At 36.4% G+C, this 15,456-nt stretch overlaps 1 protein-coding gene across 1 annotated transcript; it reads right to left on the bottom strand.

Moving 5' to 3' along the window:
* Positions 1-732: 732 nt before the first annotated feature.
* Positions 733-14,924, bottom strand: LOC143857848 (protein transport protein SEC24 A-like). Its single transcript, XM_077368364.1, has 13 exons — positions 14,637-14,924; positions 10,068-11,079; positions 9,805-9,943; positions 8,362-8,552; positions 8,093-8,200; positions 7,754-7,957; positions 7,158-7,389; positions 6,923-7,072; positions 6,361-6,517; positions 3,455-3,582; positions 2,749-3,071; positions 2,442-2,636; positions 733-1,218 (listed from the first exon to the last, which is right to left on the bottom strand). The coding sequence occupies exons 2-13, from the start codon at positions 11,034-11,036 to the stop codon at positions 985-987; spliced, it is 3,030 nt and encodes a 1,009-aa protein (XP_077224479.1). The 5' UTR covers positions 11,037-11,079; positions 14,637-14,924; the 3' UTR covers positions 733-984.
* Positions 14,925-15,456: the final 532 nt, after the last annotated feature.

Raw genomic sequence — 15,456 nt, 5'->3', positions numbered from 1 at the left:
CTAAGGCCATTGGTGTGAGATTATCAAGCAACATCAGTTTGATTGAAGGCCCCTTGATGGGCACTGTAAAACCACACCCTACCTACAATTCTTCTTTTACTGCCGAATAATCTTCTTTTTTTTGTTGAATGTGAAACAAAATTTGTTTGATTGAAGTTCAAAGCCATAAATGAGACACTTTGAATAACCTGATAAGGCTCATTCACAATAAGAAAAGCATAGATCTTCCAACCATATAACCACCTGCACAATGGCAATCAATCCACAATTACAGACCCAAGACCATCTTGAGATAAAACCAAAAAAAGAGCACCAGAAACAAGCATTGGTGTCGGACCTGAGGCATTTGATACCATATATGATGAAAGGCATATCTTTATTTTGACATGGATGGTGATGATGAGGATGGGCTTGCATATTTATAAATAAAAAATGTCAAAAGACTCATATATTGGGCAACAACTCCCCTCACAAGAATGATATTATGTTCCTTAAACACACTTATTGAACAAAATCCTAAGTACAATACAATAAACAGCACACTTGTGGTAATGAATGCAACTGATTGAAATAAACATATGCATAAGAAACAGCATCCCTTGCAAATGGAACCCCACAGAACCTACTTATTCTTAATGACAGGAATCCACAGTAGCACCCCCCTCCCTCTCACAAAAAAAATCAAGAACAGAAACTCTAGCACCAAAAACAACAAATGAAACTAAAGGAGAAAATAAAAGATTTGTCTTAGCGGGATTGTTTCTTTGTCTGAGGAAAAAATATAATGAATCATTATTTTGGCTTACAAATATTTTGGAGTAACTTTCCCAACATCATTCAATCTCATGGGCCCTGTGATTTATAATGGCATTTGAGAAAGGTACGAAACTAAGAGATATGTCAGGAAGCAAAATTGATCTTCAGAGGGCTAAGAATCATATAGCTTGGCCATTTCAAAAAAAAAGAAAGAACCATATAGCTTATTTATGCACTTTGCTGGACTTGGCGGTGTATTTGTTGGATCCAATCAACATAACCAACAGTCCCCCCAATTTGGTCCTCAATAAGATTGGAAAGAAGTAACAAACCTTCCCTTGGTTGCTCTCCTTGTCTTACGAGATGGCACATCTGATAACAGGAAGGATCACTCTCCCTAAATCGTTTTAGTATCCCAAATAGCTTTCTAGAAATATGATTATCACGCTCACAAAGGCTAACCTGCAATTAAGGACAATTGGAGTAGCATCAGAGAAGGTTTAAGTAGAGCAACATTGTCATTCAAAAAAAAATTGAGTAACACTGCATATTGGGGAAAAATAGAAAAAAAAAGATGAAGAGAAGCTTATTTGGAGCAAAGCCCAGTAAAAGGAATGTGGATTAGAGAAAAAGTAACAATAAATGAAAATTACTGAATACAAATGATGAATGCGCCAACATCAACTTAGCTAATTATTTGCCTGCAGATTAGATAAGAGCTATAGAAAAAACTAGTGAAAAAAAAACTAAAGAAAAACTTGTAGCCATACTGGCTTTTAGGAGCAACAAAAGAAGTTGAGTGGATGCATACTAAAGAAAGAAATGAAACAAGATTGGGATGATTGTGATTCAAAAGTATCAAGAAAAACAACTTGGAAAGGAGACAATATTGGAATGATTGTGATTCAAAGGTCTCAAGAAAAGTATCATGGAAAGGAAGATCTAAATAATAATTTCAAGAAATCCAAATAAATAAAATGAAAGGGTAAATTATGGTTCAGAAATATATCACTGATTAATCCCATAACTTGATATCTGCACTCCCCATTTGATAATGGCACTCCTCACTTCATTAAAGACTTTTCTTATTCGCCGTTTTTAAGTTTTTAAGAATTATAATAGGCAAAAAAGGATGATTACAATGTGTAACATTAGGAGGACAAAGGAGTGTGGATAAAAATTCTCAAACTTTAATTAAGAAATAAAAAGACATCGAATTAAAAAAAGGAGCATTGAAAAAAGAAACTGAAATATGGGATTCTATATATCGATCTGCATTCAATGCCAGATTATAGGCACATAAAGCATAAAACAATATGCAAAAGTTTGCACAAATCAGTAAACCAATAAGCATCATTGAAGATGGAATGGGCATCAAAACTCCTGCATGAAAGTCTATTAAAAAATGGCAAAGATATCTTTTTATAAAAAAAAAGGCAATGGTACATATCCCAGCAAAGAAACAAATGATCCTTAATAGATGCAATAAAACTTAGTCCATATATCAAGTCATCAAGCAACAAAACTAAATGGCACTCCAAGATTCTGAAATTTTAACCTCACCCATCCTGTTTAAAAGAACTTGTCTTTATCAACAAATGGCAATGGAGCCTTCTTTATATCAACAAATGGCAATGGAGCCTTGTAATCCAGAAAATTTTAAAGTTGCCGTAAAGACCCTATACCTTGGACAGATCAGGGATGGCAGATAAGTCTACTCCAAGTAAACTTGTGGTGATATCAGAAGATAGCATTCCGCCAAACCAAATAATGAAGCGATATCCATCATCATACATATAAAGGCCTCTAGAATTTAAGCTCTCGGAAGATAAGGGTAATCGTTTTGAGAAGTTCCCAAAATCATCAGCAACAGTTGGGGCCTACAAAAGTAAGCATAATCCGTGGACGATCTCCAACCGTCAATCCAAAGATTCAAGTTTGAACAATTAACAGAATTATTTGAGTAAATGATAAACCCAAGAACGTCATTACCATTACAAGGTACTCGTCAATCCGAATTAAGGTGGGATAGATGAGCTTCAACAATCTTTTAATAGGCAAAATCATCACATTAAAACCAGCTGCACAGCGTTCGTCTAATTGAGCATCGGCGTATCCTCCACGAAGAGGTATAGACTTCAAAAGTGATAATCCATACAAAGGTAAGAATTTCAAAGATTCCGGAAATATCATTCTGCCACCCAATCTATGTTGCACGGCATAGAGATTACGGTATTCTCTAAGGCCTTTCACAATTCTCAACTGGATAGCATGGCGGGCATCTTCCAACTTATGGGACAATGTTTTCTCAATCGCTGCAATGTTTTGGTTTGTGATAAGGAGATAGAAAACCAGTAAAATATGGAATACCACAGCCACAAGTTATCAAAAGGGATATTAATCTATTGCACAATTAACATTATCGAGAATTTCTCAGCAAGGGAAAATCTCGGGACATATTATTATTATTTTTATCTTTTCGGATTTACATAAGGAAAAACTAATAAAATTAAATTATTTAAAAATAAATAAATTAAGAAAAAAAATTCATAAAAATATCGTGATATTATCACGGTTAATGAAAATATCACTATATTTTTTTAATTCTCAGGATTTTGTCATTTTATCAAAATATCGTGATAAAATCGATATAATTTGAAAATATCGGAGATATTTGTGACATAGATATTAATCTTACCAAGCCTACTCAACAAACAAACAAGAGCTCCAGTATTTGCTTGGCGGTACATCTCTCCAAGATCGGCTACCACAGGTGCTGCTGCTGTATGGACTCTGATACGTCTTTCACCAGAAGATGAAGTGTACCTTTCATTTGCTAAGGAAGCTTTTTTTTATTGGTAAAAAGAACAAAAACGTCTTTACCCAAAAGATATAAATAAGGCACCAATTTGCATTCAAATACTTGCCGAGTCTAACAGCATCATCTTTATATTTGACATGAACTAGTGATTTTACATATCAAGAGAAAATAAGAGATCAGGAATCAAAGAAAAAGAATAAAAACATTTAGAGAGATCCATGATAAGGAAAGAAGCTTATCAAAATAGATGGAAATCCACGATAAGGAAAGAGGCCTATCAAAATACACGCATATAGGACATAATATCAAATCAACATATGTAATGGCCCATCACGTAGAGGCGTGGAAATGTGCATGAGAAAAAATACTAGCAGGATCAAAGCAGGACCACTATCCATGATAATACAAATAAAAGAACAATTGTATAATGTGAACATGGATTTAAATTTCCACTGAAACCGACACAAAATGACTGAAATATTTCCATTTCTATCCCCACCGAAAACGAAACGGAAACCGAAATGCATAAACTAAAATCATAAGTGTAATAGTGGTATGTTATATTATTATGTATTGCATAATTATATTTATATGAATTACATGTGAAATTTGGCATGCTAAATTTTCAGACATGAGCGAAAGTGCATGTCACAATGTGTTCGATGTTTTCAAACCATTATGGATGGTTGTCTTACTTATATGATGGTTTCTAAGTGTGTACTTGCGTTTATTCTAGCATTTCCTTAAGTTCCATATATAAATTCAATCATTTTCATAAGTTTCCATCATTTTACAGAATTTCCACTGAAATTTCCAACCGAAACCGAAACGTTTACGTTTTCCCAGCAACCAAACTGAAACTGAAACTGAAATTTAAAACCTTGCATGTGAATGCTTCAAGAGTTATTTGCAAAATCCAGAAAGAAGGTTCACATGCCATTTTATCTTATGTCCAATGCTGGTAAAACAAGGTCCGTGTATATATAGGGAAATGATATTAGCGCCAGAGTGTTTTGATAAACATGCGCTCCACTTGTCTGTTGTGTAGTATTTAAAGAGATGTCAGAGGATATTACGGTTCTCAAAAAGCTCTTAAAGCTCTTTAAATACTACACGACAGACAAGTGGAGCGCATGTTTATCACAGATATCATTTCCCTATATATATATATATATATATATATATATATATATATATGTGTGTGAGAACATTTCCTACACACTTGTGTAGGTAAGTTACCTACACACTAGCTTAAAATACAGTGGGGGCCCACATTGTTTGGGTGATCCAAACCATTCATTTGAATGATCCTCACATAGATAGGGTGTCCACAAAAAATCAGATCCATAGGATCATCCTAACCATTCGAACTGTGGAGGCAAAAAATGGACTAATTTGTGAAGGTTTATACACGTCCATTTTACCTCCACAAATCGTAGGGTTGGGATGATCCTATGGATCTGATTTTTTGTGGACACCCTATCTATGTGAGGACCATTCAAATGAATTGTTTGGATCACCCAAACAATGTGGGCCCTCACTGTATTTTAAGCAAGTGTGTAGGTAACTTACCTACACAAGTGTGTAGGAAATGTTCTCTCTCTCTCTCTCTCTCTCTCTCTCTCTCTCTCTCTCTCTCTCTCTCTCTCTCTATATATATATATATATATATATATATATATATATATATATATATATATATATATATATATATAATGTATCATGTGAATAATTAAATAATAAATCATACACCAGAAAGCAAAGCAGGTCCGCTTGCTTTCTCATATTATACTTCGTGAATGTTAAATGCCACAAAAAATTAATTAAAAAAATACAATAGGGAACCGCGGGAAACTAAGCTCCCCCTTAAGTCTAGGAATTAGGCAATTTGGGTGTTGTCCCCCCTCTCAAAGCTATACCATGTGCAACCATTTGTAGGAATGCTATTATTAGAGACACAAATAAGAAAGCAAATTAGGATTGTCTGTTGCCTCTTCACGGATGATATGGGAGTACTTCACCCGAATTAAATAGGCAGGTAGGTAGGGCTCTACTGGGGCCAGATGGTTGTGTTTGAAAATCCAAATGATCCAAAAAGGAAATTACAAATAAGAGGAAGACCTCAACTCAACTCAGCTAAGCCTTTGTCCCAAATAAGAGGAAGACCTAATTCTCGAAAAAATAGCCGACCAATTAATTGCTAGAACTTAAGAACAAATGTAGATTACCTAACACAATTTATTGTGCAGTATATTGTTAAACTGGTTGAATAGAAAGAAGGAAAGCAAAGTCCATTGCATATACAGAACTGGTAGGTACTCTCTCAAGAACTATAGGAGAATACAAACATAATTTTCCAGGTGCTACCCTATATTGTGCATTACATCTGGTGCAAAAATAAAGAATTTACGAAGTTCCGAAATACATAAAAGAGGTAAAAAAGTAAAAATAAAAATAAATTAACTTAAACTAGTTACAATTTAGACTTATATGATCCCCAAAACAATACTAGATATAACCATGGTTTTAAATTTAGTTTTCGGTTTCAGTTTCGGCCTTGGCCAAAACCAAAATTTCTGCCGAAATCCGTTAATAAAAATTTATTATTTAATTCTTTCCCAAATTTCGGCCGAAATTACTAGAGTAATACTATAATCTTTTTTTTTTTAAATCAAAATTTCTGAAATTTTGGATTTCGGCCAAAATTTAAAATCATGGATATAACATTCAGGAACAAATTTTCACAGCGAACATTCCATCTTATTTCAGGAAGTGATGGATACAATAGAGCAACTTGAAAATATACTGTCTGAGTTGTCAATAAAGTTTCTTCTAGAGATAACTGCATTGCAAAGGCTTTGTCGCAATCCACAGCTGGAAGAGCTAATAAATCTGTTGACCTTAGCATTAAATGCCCATGATAAGTAGTAAAACGCACCCCTGAAAAGAAAAAAATAAATAAATCAGGAATGTATCTGAATAATAACCACTGTAAAAGCTCTAGACACCTAGTCATTTTAAAGAGAGGACGTTATGGGGCCATTTGGATGCGTGAATTTTAGAATCTTGGATTTCGTCAAAATTCTGATGGGAGACAAGAGAAGAAGGAGACCGTCTGTCGTTTTTCTGATTTCTCGCCCTTCTTTACGTCAAGCAAGAGAGTAGGAGATCGTCCCGTGTTTCCAGGTTTTAGAAATTTCAGGATGGGGGAGAGATTTCTAAAACCTGGATTTCTTACTTAAAATCCAGGATAATGGATTGTAAAATCCAGAACACCACTTTCAAACTGAAACCTGGATTCTAAAATCCACGTATCCAAACAGCCCCTATATGTTAGCTACAGACCTTTACCACACCGCACGCGCATCACAGCTTCCCAAGCAGTCTCCCTCGTAAGGTCCCTCGCCAACTCATAACTTAACTTCTCCTTGTGAATGCCTCCTAGGAAAGATGGGAAATAGTATACCTGGCCACCAGTATATTTGGCAAGAGTTCCTGTCATAGAAGAAAAGAATTGAAATGTATGTGATCCCTAGGATAAACTTTACACGTTATTAAGATCATATAGAAAGATTTGTACCCAATGAGGCTATATCAGAATATCTGTCACTGAAAGCATATAGGTTCACCCCTATCTGGTACTGTGTAAGATCAGCAGCCATTTGCTTATAGAATGGGTCCTCTGCTATTCTCAATGCATGTTCTTTGTCTGTTCCATAAATGCGAAGATCATCTCCACGTAGCTTTAGGCGGCCAATACCTAGAGAAGGTAATGTACTCTGAAAGATGAGCAACTTTCCTCCAAGTTTGCTCTGTTGGTAAAATGGAATAACGATCCAAGTAGATGCAAGTTAATTCAACAACTTAACTAGTTCCTTTAGAGGCATCAATAAAATGTAAATGACTGATAACTAACTAGAGGAATGATAGAATGAAGAGCTCCCTTGCAAAAATCAGCTTCAAGGGCACCCCTATTGGTTAATTTCTGCAAAGCGCATTTATGGTGTATCCTAAAAAAGTGGGTGGCACCTAAAAAAGTGGAAACCGTGTTGATTTTGCAGAAATTAACCAATAGGGGTGCCCTTGAAGCTGATTTTTGCAAGGGCACCCTTCATTCTATCATTCCTCAACTAATAAATAAGAAGCCCACAGCAGTGCAAGAACTAAAAAACACACCATAACCATAAATGCTGCTTTAAGAGCAGGTCCAAAAGCGGACTCTATATTAACATTGTCCACAAACATGGAGGGCAAGCTATCCAAAAATGCATCCACCACAGTTCTTGATTCAGACAAGTTGACAAGGAGGTCATCTGGAAGGGGTATAAATATGTCATCCAAATCTGCGACCACCATCATTTGTGGCTGCGTGAAAGATGACTGCATTCAAAAACTACAAATCAGCACATGATGGCTAAGCATACATTTAGAACTGTGGAAAAAAGATGCGTAATTCCCATAAAATGGATAATTTATCATTTAAGTTCAGAGGGTCGAGTAGCAAGAATAACATGCCTTCATATTATAAAAATGGAGCGTGCTGTCAAAGGTTAAGAACCCAATCTGTGTTCTAGGGAATCCAAGCAGCTCATCCAAACATGACTTTATGGTCTTCGCCACGATCTGCCAAAGAATGTTGAATGTGAACATAAATTCAAGTAATTCCAAATAAAACACTACAAAACCAACATCATTTCTCTTAGGGAAAGATGGTCTAAGTACTAAGTAGTGACATTCTACCATTAAATCAAGAGAGAGAGAGGAGGAAAGGGGTGTGGTAATACCTCAAGCATACCACTTCTAACAGCGGATAGTGATACATCAATGAGAAAAAAATATAGCGGTGGCATTGGAGGGCGCACCATATTTTCAGTTGAAGCAACAAATTCTACACTACCCTTCATAAGTTCAGGTCGTTGATCTGCATCACATCTTCTACCGCTTGCATCCAAAAGGGAGAAATAATCACTAGGAACTGAACATGAAATTAATATGCCATTAGCACCAGTATATACAAGGCTGTGTGTGTGTGTGTGTTTTCTTTTGAATGGTACAAGGCTGGGTGTGTTTAGCTCCATTTTTGTCACTAATCGTTGAAACAATGAAATTGGTGAAAGCATTCTAGTCTAGCCAAAGAATTATGGAGACTTATACTACCAGACGCTTATGGGAAGCTGAAGGATTCAGTCCCCACCCACAGGACATTAGCATGATCCAAACCCTTCATCTGAAGGACCCATCATGCATATGACATTACTTGAAACCGTCGCTCTATTATTCCCGGACCTCAATTAGAGGATTTGCGTGGTTGCTCATTTCTGCATAATCATCAAGTTTCATTTCATCCTACTGAATGGTTAGGGATGTTCAATCAGGTTCTTTCATGTCATGTCATCTCCTAGTTGGCATATTTGTACTTCAGGTGGGTGGAGCCAGCTTAGGCTTCTCATGCACTCCTAATAGTGTCATTCCCCAAGAACCACACACAAAAAGTTGAAATGTTCATAGACAGTGTCAACTTGAGAAGGCCATAGCGAAGCACACATGCATACTCACACGCACACGCACACGCACACGTGTACGCGCCCACACACACACACACACAAATGCACATATATGAAACCACTACCTTAGACTGCCTTCTTAAAGATTATTCATCACAAATGCAAAATCCTAGCTTTGTATACAATTCGTGTAAAACTTATGTTATCTGATTTATTTTAGATATATAAAGGAGAGGAGACAAGTTGTGAGCCCTGGCATGAACTCCTTCCTAAAACAGTTTGTGCGGTTGCATCTTGCCTCTTTCGTTTTCTCTCTCCTCTTCTTTCTTCTCTTTCTCCTCTTCTTCAATATATGTGAATTTTACAATAGACTGACATCCTACTATAGAACTAGAAATGCATTTAAGAATGAGAAGCAAAGATGCTTTGCAAATCAGATCTCTCAAGTCTAATCAAAATAGTAATCAGAGTGGATCTACTACCTTGGAAGAAAAAGATACGCAAATTATTGGGATACTTTTTTTACCAAAAAATAAAAACAAGTACCTTCAAATAGAATACAAACTTCATTGAAGCCTCGTTTAAATAAAAAAAACTACTTCATTGAATCATCGATGGCTTGCCATATTTGAAAAAAGTAAACCAGTACAAGATATATGTCTAATCATGATTCACTTGAACAAATTTGCAAGCTGCAAGAAGACTACTTGATTGGGCACCTACCATCATTAAGCAAAGCGCAAAGGTTACAACGCCACTTTCGGCCTCCATCTGTAAATGTCACATATGGATTTACATATGTTTGACATCTCCTACATCGAATTATACCAGTTGGTCCAAAATTCACAATAGGCACTTCCTCCTGAAAAACAAATTATGAACAGTTACCAAGCAACTAAATTAGATGAATACATAAAAGAGGCTGATAAATATGATTTTAAATATCAATGAACCTTGGCCCTCAAGGGAACATAGTTGTTACTGACCTCATCAGAAGCTTCTGCCAGAGGATGAACGACAGCCCCAAGAGGCAAATGCCACCTGGAAAGCAATGACTGGGAATTCGGTATTGCGTGACTTGTCAGACTTAAAAATTTTGGATGGCAATTTAAGGGGTACATCACAGTAGAGGACTTTGACTCCACATCACCATCCAGTGGCCTCGGCAGTGCTTTGGAATCAATGCCAGGATCAATAGATCCGGGAACGGACCCAACACTTAGTGAGCTGAACTCCTCAACCAAGTTTTGGACACTTATGGGAGGTCCCATGCTAGTAAGTGTTAGTTGTTCCCTTGAATTCAAACCTAGTGGTGCTCTTATAGGTGGTTGCACAAAGCCTCCTTGATGAGAAAGAAAAGGGGAAGCCTGTCCTGGAGGAACATGTGTAACTGGACTGGCTTGACTATTGGGGTATCCAAGCATTGATGGATGCAAATTTGATGACTCTAATGGAAATGTGGGCATACTACCTCTTGGCATAGAGTTGAAACTTTGAGGTGGAGGTCCCATTGAGACTAAAGGGATCTGTGGCTGGGGGGGCTGAGGACGAAAGTTAAAAGGTGGAGGTAAAGGTTGTTGTCCTGGAGAAGGTAAACCTGGTGGGGGTAACACTGCCTGACCAGCATAAGGTGGGCCATGTGCAGGTGTTATAGATTGGACATTTGAAGGATAAACCGGTGTTGGAAAGCGCTGATAATTACCTACATCTGGTGAGGGTTGAGACGATGGAATGGAAGGCCCCACAGGTACAGAGCTTAAAAGGGGCATTGCATTTTGAGGAGCGGATAAGAAAGGGGAGGCAGGTCTTCCTGGAAAGTTTGGAGGTCCAGTTTTTTCGACCACGTGCCCAGAGGAGAAAAAGGGCATTGTAGTTTGCGGAGCAGCCACAAATGGAGAGACAGGTCTTCCTGGAAATTTTGTAGGTCCAGCATTTTCATTCCCCATTGGCTGCATGTTTATTGATCTTCTTAAACTTAGTTACAGTTCCATGTGCAACCTGCCATATGCAACCATCACAGATAATAAAAAATCGAAAAATAGAATCATAAAAGGGCTAAAAATGAAACCATCACAAAATATCAAATGCAAAAACCATGGCACCAAAGATATGCCACTAATATATTTGCTATTTTGTTAGCAGATGAACGAGTATTTCACTGAACAGTATCAAGCCACCATCCTGTTCAATTAAAATGAGATAAACTGCAAAGGGCAAAAAGTAAAGAAACTAAGAAACTGAGTTGTACTTTCCTTCGAATATTCTATAGTTCTCCATCCAAATATTCCACCACCAATTATAGGACAAGTTTCCACAGTGACTTGTCTATATTTCCAAACAGATGACTCCCCAATTCATGGGCATAGAGCCGAGCAAATTGGGGAATACCCAAGCAATATATAAGCATTTTAGCAATGTGTTCCATAAGTTGCATACAATCGGGCAATGGATCATTAAGTACGGTCAGAGGACTGTCAAATTGGACTATGATTGTCAGATCAGATGGTCTGGATGGGAGGAAAACAAATTTATAGATTCATTAAAAGAGATTCTGCATAAGATAAACCAGTTCAACCCAATTTGATTCGGCTTACCAAACTATCTCACTAACAATTTTAAATAAAATTGGCCAATTTTGATTTTATGGAATTTTTAATTTTTAAGGATGACTACTTGAGCAAAATCCCTACAGAGATCTTGTTATAAACCAATCTTTTTTAATGGCCAAAACAATTTTTTAAATGTTGGTGACTAGTTTGAGACATGGATAAAAGCGACTCTGCTCACTGCTTCTCACCAACTATGCAAATTATCCCTCAATCGGTAATAGGAACTGACTATTGGGCACCCTCTCTCTTTCTCCACGGCTGAACTTCATTAACATACATATCCCATTTTTTACCCCTTTCCCAATCACCTAGAATACCTAAACTCCTAAACTATTAAAAAAACTCAATCTTCTCTTAGAACAAAGAACCAATGACCCATATGTTGGCTACTACCAGTTAAATATATGACTATATAAATAGATGTCAAAAGACTTAACAAATAATGAAATGCTCTCTCTCTCTCTCTCTCTCTCTCTCTCTCTCTCTCTCTCTCTCTCTCTCTCTCTCTCTCTCTCTCTCTCTCTCTCTCTCTCTCTCTCTCTCTCTCTCTCTCTCTCTCTCTCTCTCTCTCTCTCTCTCTCTCTCTCTCTCTCTCTCTCTCTCTCTCTCTCTCTCTCTCTCTCTCTCTCTCTCTCTCTCTCTCTCTCTCTCTCTCTCTCTCTCTCTCTCTCTCCCTCCCTCTCTCTCCCTCAAGGTTTCAAGTTTCGGTTTCAATGTGCATTTTGGTCATAATGGCAATGGAATTTGGATGAAAAATTCTATAGCAATCCTATACGATTACGGAAATGCATGGAAACATATGAAAATGATGGACTTTAAGATGAAACTTCAGGATGTACGGGAATAAGCACAAATACATACAAAAAACCATCATAAGCAAAAAAAAACAATAATGGTTTAACCACATTACACACCTAGTGAAATGAACCATTGTGCATGTCTGATAATTCAATGCGTACCACTAAAACAATTACGGTTTTGGTTTTGCTATGCGTTTCAGTTTCGGTATGCATTTTTGTGGGGATGGAAATGGAAATATTTTGGTCGTTTCATGCCGGCTTCGGTTAAAATTTAAAACCATGCTCTTTGTCCCTCATTTTTTTTTAATTTTAATTTTTAAATTTAAAGATTAATTTTTCTAAAGGCATCACAATTCAACCCAGATTGAACAAGTTGAACCACGGACTAAATTGTTTGGACCAGACCAGAAACTTTTCCAATTCAATCACGGGTCATGTTTTAAAAACATTGCTTTAAACTCATATTCTAATCCGACTTAAAGTAGAAACTAGAAACTTCTCACATAAAACAAACCCAAATCTCCACTAAGAATATTACTTTCTATCCTAAATTGTTTATAATTATAAAGCAACCCCAATCTGACCTTCCCACCGCAACTTACTCCAGATTAACCATCCTAAATTCAAATGCATGGACTTCCTAAAACCAAAAAATTATTCCAAAATGCAACTTAACATCACCAAATATCATATTTATCTTTCTTCTCAGTTCATCCTTCTCCTGTTTCTGCTTTGAAGGACTTACGGTATTGCACTGCATCAATGAACTAGTAAGATAACCAGCCAGGCTACCTTTTGTTATTTTTTTAAGTTTTACTTCTTGGTCTGTGTGGCATGTAATGAGACTACCAAAATACGCCTCTTCAACTGAATTTGTGTATGTGTGCTTTTTCTTTTCTTTTTTTCTTTTTTTGAGTTTAATTTCTTGGTCTGCTTCGCATCTTAAAGAATGAAATGGGTGAAAATTTGGCGATGTAAGGAGATTCTTAAAATTAAAAATGATTTCAATTTCAGGGCCAAGTATGATAATTTAGGATCATGGAGTCTTGCTTGTTTGGATCAAATTTTCCATGTATGTAGATCATGAGACATTTCCTTTGAGCATATACCGAGAAGTCCAAATGTTTACAAGCCCATAATTTTTATAGGGAAGCTCTTCCCGTGATGTTTTGCGGTAAGTCTTCTATTTTTTTAACAAAATCGTTATCTTTTCAAAAAATATCTGATCTTTTAAAGCACAGTGAGAAGGTTTAGAAACTCAAAAGGACATAAACAATAATATATGTCCCCTTCAGAGAACATAGAATCACAGGACGTAGCCATGCTCATTTCAGCCTTAACCACGGCAAAGTCTACAAATTCTACAAAATTTCTAACCAGGATAAGCCCTTTGCTTAGGAGTTGGATGCTAGGTTTCAAAGAAAAAAAAAACGATTTTTTTTATCAAATGTACTAGCCCATATGGCCATATTTTCATTGTTTTCATCAACCCCCGTCCTTCGAAAAACACGTGCATTCACAAAAATCCTCCAAACAGACTGACGAACAGAATTTCAGACGGAACTCAACTCTATAACTACAAAATGAACAAACTTTTCTACTTTATATCACATACAAGAGAAGATCAATGTGGAAAATAAAAAGATCAATGTGGGTCAACTCTCTAATGCATGCAGTTTTCATATGAGTAAAAAAAAACAACAGTTTACAAAGAAATGAGCAATCCTTGTAAGGAAATCAGAGAAGAACAATCCAAGAGGCCAGCAGTTTACAAAGAAACCAATTATTTAGTAATTGGAACCTAGTCAATTTGACTATATAATCAATTAAGGAAAATTAGTTAAAGCAGACAACTTAAAAAACAACACCAGACATATTTGGAGTAAAAAATGAGAGAGAAAATAACAGGGACATGAAGAGATGGGTATTACAAGACAGTTTATGTAGGTTCCAAACTTCAAAAATATTTAAACAACCCAATTGAAAAAAAAAAAAAACCCTTGTACCCAGTTCATGTTGGATCAAAATAAGAAAACAAAAGCAAGGCCACTGTAACGAAACCCAATATAGACGTACTTTCATTGTTTTTTATCAACCCAAATTCATCAATGATATGGAATCAGAGGGAATTGTGCACAAGGGTTACCTTGATCAGTAATGTTTGGCAAGATCTGGAAATATGATCTGTAAGAATTCCCTATTCGAGGGAAAGATCTGGAGAATGAGAGAGATTGGGAACTTTACTTGAAAGGATTCTCAGTGGAAAACTATTTCCTGGGAATTGATTGCCGCTGAGAGATACCTCATTATTCACTGAAATTTTTCTCACGAAATTTTATTGGTCAGTTCACCCCCTTAACAAGATGAGTTCACCCCTTTTTAGCAGGTGGTACGACCATCACACACCCTCGCTCCCTCACTCTCTCAGACTAAACTTTTGGAACCTATCGGGCTATCCCCACTTGTAAGCATGGTTTTAAGTTTCGACCGAAATCCGAAATTTCGGACGGATGTCAGTGGAGACCGAAACTGAAATTTCCGGAAATTTCGGAAACTTAGGTCCTAAATTTCTAGAAAATGAAGTTTTGTTTTTTTTTTTTTTTTTTTCCGGCCGAAATTTTGAAATCAATTAAATATTCTTTTAAAATTATTACCAAATTTCGACTGAAATTTTGGTTTTTGGGAAGTCTGAAACAGGTATCGAAATCGAAATTTTAAACCATGCTTGTAAGTAAGGTTTTAAATTTCCGCCGGAATCCAAAATTTAAGTGAGGACTGAAATCGAAAAATTCCGAAGCCGAAATTGCCAATATTTACCAAATTTCGGTCAAAATATCAGAAATTTTAGTCAACTCATATAGGTGTACTGTGACTCTCTTAGATATCTCTCAAATAGCATGGAAAATTATTTTCCAATACATTGATACGATTGTTTTCATTTGGGCAATCATGTCTGTTATGTGAGA

Source organism: Tasmannia lanceolata, unplaced genomic scaffold (genome assembly GCF_043159265.1).
Source record: "Tasmannia lanceolata isolate RefF3 unplaced genomic scaffold, GAP_Taslan_0.1 ptg000025l, whole genome shotgun sequence".
Taxonomy (NCBI): Eukaryota; Viridiplantae; Streptophyta; class Magnoliopsida; order Canellales; family Winteraceae; genus Tasmannia; species Tasmannia lanceolata.
Note: the sequence above shows the minus strand (reverse complement) of the source record. Positions and strands in the feature narration are given on the sequence as shown.

Excerpts from the sequence above, each read along its gene's own strand:
- LOC143857848 (XM_077368364.1), bottom strand. The coding sequence starts at position 11,036 with ATGCAGCCAATGGGGAATGAAAATGCTGGACCTACAAAATTTCCAGGA. Across the intron at positions 8,553-9,804 it reads TTGCGCTTTGCTTAATGATG|TTCCTAGTGATTATTTCTCC; the intron begins GTAGGTGCCCAA and ends TTTCATGTTCAG. Across the intron at positions 7,073-7,157 it reads TTCTGATATAGCCTCATTGG|GAACTCTTGCCAAATATACT; the intron begins GTACAAATCTTT and ends CTTCTATGACAG.